Source organism: Trypanosoma theileri (assembly GCF_002087225.1).
Source record: "Trypanosoma theileri isolate Edinburgh chromosome Unknown TM35_Tth_24_V1, whole genome shotgun sequence".
Classification (NCBI taxonomy): domain Eukaryota; phylum Euglenozoa; class Kinetoplastea; order Trypanosomatida; family Trypanosomatidae; genus Trypanosoma; species Trypanosoma theileri.
In genome coordinates this window covers 36,425-41,986 of record NW_021639866.1, presented here as the reverse complement: position 1 = coordinate 41,986, position 5,562 = coordinate 36,425, and the positions used below count along the sequence as shown (strand labels likewise).

The following is a 5,562-nucleotide window of genomic DNA, read 5'->3' as shown; positions in this document are numbered from 1 at the left end:
AAAAAAAAAAAAAAAAAAAAAAAAAAACAGAAAAAAGGAGGGAGAGTAAATGTGAAGATGCAAGAACTTGATGAGGTGACGACGTCGTCTCCAGAAGGGCACTTCATCTCAGTATACTACCACTCATCAAAATAGGTAGCATCTTGCTCTGACGAGTCCATAATAACTTCACACCCTGTCTCTAATTCCTTTTTCTCCTCCACTGCTCTAACGTTAGCGTCAGTGATGTTAATATTACTTTCATCTACCACATCGCAGCAATCTGTCTCTGCAGTGGTGATAGTCGTAGATGTTCCTTTCTCTTCCATTAGTATTGGTTCCTCTTTGACAGTAGGCACTACTTCGGAAACGTTAGCTTCGCCTTGTAGCATGCTACTGTTACTAAAAGAAGAAACCTCATCTGTATTCACTACAGTTTTCAAGACCTCACCAGAAGGTGGTACATCAGACTTTTCAACTGTGTGCATCTCTTCCATCATTATCTCTCTCCCTGTAAAGTTACCGCATGTAATGTCAGAACTGTGAATCACATTATCATGACTCTCATTATTTGTATGTGTATCAAGATTACCTGGTAACTCATTATTCTCCGGAGAGGGTGTCTCCAGGGTATTGAGTTGCTTATCCTCCTCTTCATTTACAGATGATGACACGTTAGGGGGGACGTGCTCTTCTGCTAACAACTTATATGAGTCAGTTACATAAATGTACTGCGCGGTTTGCAAAGCCTTCTCTACCGCTGGTACACTTCTATTCAGGGATTCAGGTGTGAACGATGGGATACTAGCCCATAAGAGAGCAAGACTTTCGTTCACACTAACAGGTTCCTTCCTCACCTCAGGAGCAGAAGAGCTATATTTGTGGTTTTGTGGTAAGGCACCAACAGCTTCCTTTTTTTGTGATGATTGCGTTTTTTTCGTAACTCCAAAAGGGACTACACGTACATTTTTTCGCTCTAGTTGTTGTTTCTGTGGAACTGGTTCTCTCCTAATGCGTGAAGAAACTCTGAGAGTTGGAGCGCCACTGTGTTTTCCTGTCACTTCTCTCTGAGGCATCTCAACAATCTCTAGCGTGTGGCTCTGAAGGGCGGTGACGGGGGAAGCCATCGCAACAATGATGCCGTCCTCTGTGCGCAGCGCCACCTCTGATGGCTGCAGATGCCGAAAAACACGACGGCACGCCTCCACAACACTCTGAGCCGTTCCGTTCACAGGGACGTAAATTCCAAGCGCCTCATCGTCGCTAACACCGCCACGTTTAACCCATACTTTCAATGACATGGAAAACTTCAGTCCACCTTGGTTATATATATATATATATATATATATATATATATATATNATATATATATATATATATATATATATATATATATATATATATATATGAGCATGACGAGAAAAAATTAAAAAAAAAAAACAGAGATAAGCATAGAGTAATGTAAACAAGAAAACCTATTTCCCGTTGCAGTAACAACAACAACAACATTTAAGAAAAAAAAGAAGAACAAAACAAAACCACGTATACCATTCACCACTGTCAACTACAAAGACGAAAAAAAAAAAAAAAATTCCGCTGAATCAGATGAATTTTAATCTAAAGCGTGTGGGTTTGCTACATTCTTCCCCTTTTCTCTATCTTTCTCGCCCTCTCTTTTGATGGCATCCCGCTGAGGAAGAGCACTTCTTTTATTTACATCACTTGACACAAAAGGAGCAAGCAGCGTCTTTGGGAGGACCCGCACGGACGGAACGTCGAGCGCATCTGCCCGCACCATGACCTCCATGATGTCCCCCTGGAGATTATTCTGCAGAACTCGCAGCGTCGACACTTGCGGGATGGGCGTGGCGAAGAAGTTAAATGCGGCGCCTGGTGGGGCATTCTGCACGACGAGGCCTTCCAACACCACAACATCGCCGGCCTCCACGAATGCAGCGGCGGCGGCCCACTCGTCGTGGAAATACACATGAGCAGCACCATCACTGTTATTATCATTGTTGTTATTGCTGCTGGAGGCCCCAAGATCCCCGTCGAGCAGACGCCCGCAGACGTTAAACACCCGGCCGGCGTGGAATTCCCGGGCCCGTGGGGCGCACACCCACTCCACGCGGCACATGAGAACTTTATCTTCACAAGGCACTCCACGGGGCAGGTTGGCCAGATCGTAGAGCGACGCGCAGATGTCTAGATTCACCAACGATGCCGTCATCTAATGGACTCTCTACTTGCTCTACTTCCACCCCCTACAAAGAAGAAGAAGAATACAGGAAATAAAAAAAGAGAAATAGAAGAAGCGTATGCACTTGTACGTATGTTTGTATGGGTATGATGCGATTTTTTTTTTTTTTTTTCAATCCAGATCAAGCGCAACGTTAATATCATGGAATGTGCAGACAGATAGTTCCACATGAGGCGTTTACATCAGACAAATAGACAGATCAAAGGAAATAGAACCCAATATTTCTCTCTTCTGGTTTTTAAACAAACGGACACATTATAGATGATCATGTGCAAAAACTGCGGAGCGACTAGGTTTTTGTACCCATGACACTATTTGTCTTCACAATAGAATTAAAAAAAAAAAAAGCGTCTTGAAGAGTAAAAAAAAAAAAAAAGCTGTACTAGGACATCAACGTGTAAAAATGATTTTTTTTTCTTTTTCCGAAACACAAATAAATAAATAAATAAATAAATAAAAAGGAACAGTAATAAGAAAAGAGAAAAAAAAAAAAAACAAAGATGCGGGGTAAAAGAAGAGGCTGAGGAAAACAACCGGAAAACTCCTTTAGCAACATGAAAAAGGTAAAATTCTTATTTTCTTCGTTTTTTTTTTTTTTTTTTTTTTTTTTTCTTCTTATAATCATCCTAAGCAGCACCATCACCTTCACTTTACCACTATTACTACCACCCTCCAGAGAAGGATTGGAATACTACTTACCTTCAAGAACAGCGTAGGTTAACGGCACCATCCACGTGATGAAGCAGAAAAAGAAGAGAAGCGTAATAAGTGTCCCACAGAAAAGAAAATCCTTCGCTTTGAGGTACGGTCTACCAGAAGAATCTTCCGCTAGAAGCGAATTTACGTTTGGAAACGAACTGATTGGAAACGCCATTGCCCCAGAACACATCAGAGCACTTAGCAAAACAATAGTTGCAGGCGATACAGCGAATAGACCTTCCTGTTTGGGCAACAAGAAGCCTATCTTTACAATAATAGGAAGAAGAACCATGGCAGCTACAGTGTGCGAAACAAACGTTGTTATGAGTGCGACAAGAGCAATAATAATTACAAGAGTCAAATAAGGTGGTTGACTAATCAAAGTGTCATGTAAATTATTAGCGATGATGTCCAACATTTTTGAATCACGTGCACACAAACCTAACATATTTCCGCCGGCCAAAAGAAACATGAGATGCCACGACAAAGTGTTAAAGTCCTCTTTTGCTAATATGCCTGTACCAAAGAAGACGACGATGGGAATCAGTGCAACAACCCCAGTATCACCAAAAAGAAAATTTGGTGTAATAATCCAAAGAATGATGGTAATGAGTGAAACCGTCACTACAACCACACGGTCTGTAAGCGTTGCTTCCTTGCCCACATCCACATTAACTACTTGTAATGGAATACTTGAGACATCTTTAAAGGGTTTCCATACAACAAGAATAATGACCCAAGATGCAATAACGCAGAAGAGTACAACAGGGAGGGCAATAATCACCCATGCTGCAAACGTCACCTCATGAAAGCTAAGCACTGAGAGTGCAACGGCATTTTGTGGGGATGCGATAGGAGATAGCATACCGCCAATATTGCATGCAAAAGCCAAACCGAGGAGAATACCATGAGGAGCTTCCGTATCTTCGGGAAATTCCCATAAAGTACGTTGAATAACACCCAAAACAAGTAAAGGTGCCGCAACATTGGAGACGAATGCACATAAAAAACTACTACATAACATTACACCCAAAAGATAAAGTGCAGGACGGTGAGCTGTCAAACGATATAGTGCAGATGCGGCGAATGCCTCCATATTTGTACGTCCGAGTGCTTTTCCAATAGTTAATCCTCCAAGCACAAGAATCTGAACATGGTCCATTACTTTTCCCAATATAATACCAGAAGCTACTGTGGGGGAGGCGACGTTATGGGTTTGTGGGTCTGTGATAATACCAAGAGGAACCGCCACAATTGGAATAAGCATTGCAGTACAAAAAAAAGGAATGGCTTCTGTAATCCAAAGTGAAATGATAAGTCCAAAGAGTGCTACACAGTTGTGAGCAGGAGGATGTACTGAAAGAATAGGAAGAAACATCAAAAGACAGAATAAGGCAGCTGAAATAAACACAAACCTCCATTCTGCATGATATGGTTGTTGCATTGTCACATTTTTGTATTGTTCAAGTGAATCATTGTACTTCCGTTCATAATCAGCACAAATATCTGTCATCAGTGCGTGCAAACGGGGAACCAGTGTAACCAGACGAGATCGACTAAGTTCTGCCTCTATAGAAAGAGTAAAATCACCTTCTCGACGACGATACTTTTTTAACTTTTTTGCAGCCTTTCGGATTGCTTCAAGATTCAATTCTGCGAAATGTTGTAACTTATGTGCACTTGAGTGCCATTCCACAAACTTAGCCCGAGGAGTATGTTCGTCAAGTTCTTTTTTATGAGAATCTCCAATAATCATTAAAAATAAACTTTTGATAGAGTAAGGAAAACATCTTGGTCGTTCTGTATCTTGCTCTACCATAGAACTATCTCGCGAACTATTGAACCCAGTAGACTCTCCAGACTCGTGGGAAGGTGTTAATTCACGATGCAATCGTTTTCGGTAAAATCGCCCGGTGCGTCTTGGGTGTATGAGTGGTAAGTCTGGATCCTGCTCGAGTAACTCATCATGGCCCTGCTGTAATTCCTCCAGCAATTCTTGGAAAAAATTCTCGGGCTTCTCAAGTTCCTTTGCAATCATGTCAAAAAGTGCATGACTGAACTCTGCTCCAGTTAATTCGGAATGATGGATGAAGTGTTTCAGGGATTTGTAGTTGACATAGAAGTCTTTCCACTGTTCCACCATCTCCTCCTGCAAACGTTTTCCAAACTTCATGATTTAAAAGTTGTCAGTATTTACTATTGATTCAATTCTTTTTTTTAAAAAATATATATTGATGCTATATCCGTCTCTCTCTCTCTCTCTCTCTCTCTCTCTCTCTCTCTCTTTTTTTTTTTTTTTTTTTTTTTATATACCCTACTTTGCTCCCTTATTGTTTTGTTTTAGTTGATATTGTCTGAATGCGTATGTGTATCGCTCTTAGTGATTCCGTTTCTAAAAAGTTCTGTTCCAAGGAATTCAACTGGTTTTTGCTAAGAGGAGAGTAAACCAAGAAAAAATAAAAATAAATGAAAAGAAAAAAAATAGGCGAAATAAGGGAAAAATAACCAACACAATGACACAAGCTCAACATATACGCACATACACACAGAAAAATAAAATAAAATGTTAAAAAGACATACTCACTTTGCGACAGCGATGAAGAATTGTTTTTTTTTTTTTTTTT

The 5,562-nt window shown here is 40.6% G+C and overlaps 3 protein-coding genes across 3 annotated transcripts; all 3 read right to left on the bottom strand.

Moving 5' to 3' along the window:
• Positions 1-116: 116 nt before the first annotated feature.
• On the bottom strand, positions 117-1,280 carry TM35_000241190 (uncharacterized protein; the record flags this gene model as incomplete). The annotated part of the gene is made up of 1 exon (XM_029027531.1): positions 117-1,280. The coding sequence occupies one exon, from the start codon at positions 1,278-1,280 to the stop codon at positions 117-119; it is 1,164 nt and encodes a 387-aa protein (XP_028881035.1).
• Positions 1,281-1,591: 311 nt separating this feature from the next.
• TM35_000241180 (uncharacterized protein) lies at positions 1,592-2,209 on the bottom strand (the record flags this gene model as incomplete). Its single annotated transcript, XM_029027530.1, has 1 exon — positions 1,592-2,209. One exon carries the CDS (start codon positions 2,207-2,209, stop codon positions 1,592-1,594), a length of 618 nt encoding a protein of 205 aa, XP_028881034.1.
• A 721-nt stretch (positions 2,210-2,930) lies between these two features.
• On the bottom strand, positions 2,931-5,111 carry TM35_000241170 (putative sodium/sulfate symporter; the record flags this gene model as incomplete). Its single annotated transcript, XM_029027529.1, has 1 exon — positions 2,931-5,111. The coding sequence occupies one exon, from the start codon at positions 5,109-5,111 to the stop codon at positions 2,931-2,933; it is 2,181 nt and encodes a 726-aa protein (XP_028881033.1).
• Positions 5,112-5,562: the final 451 nt, after the last annotated feature.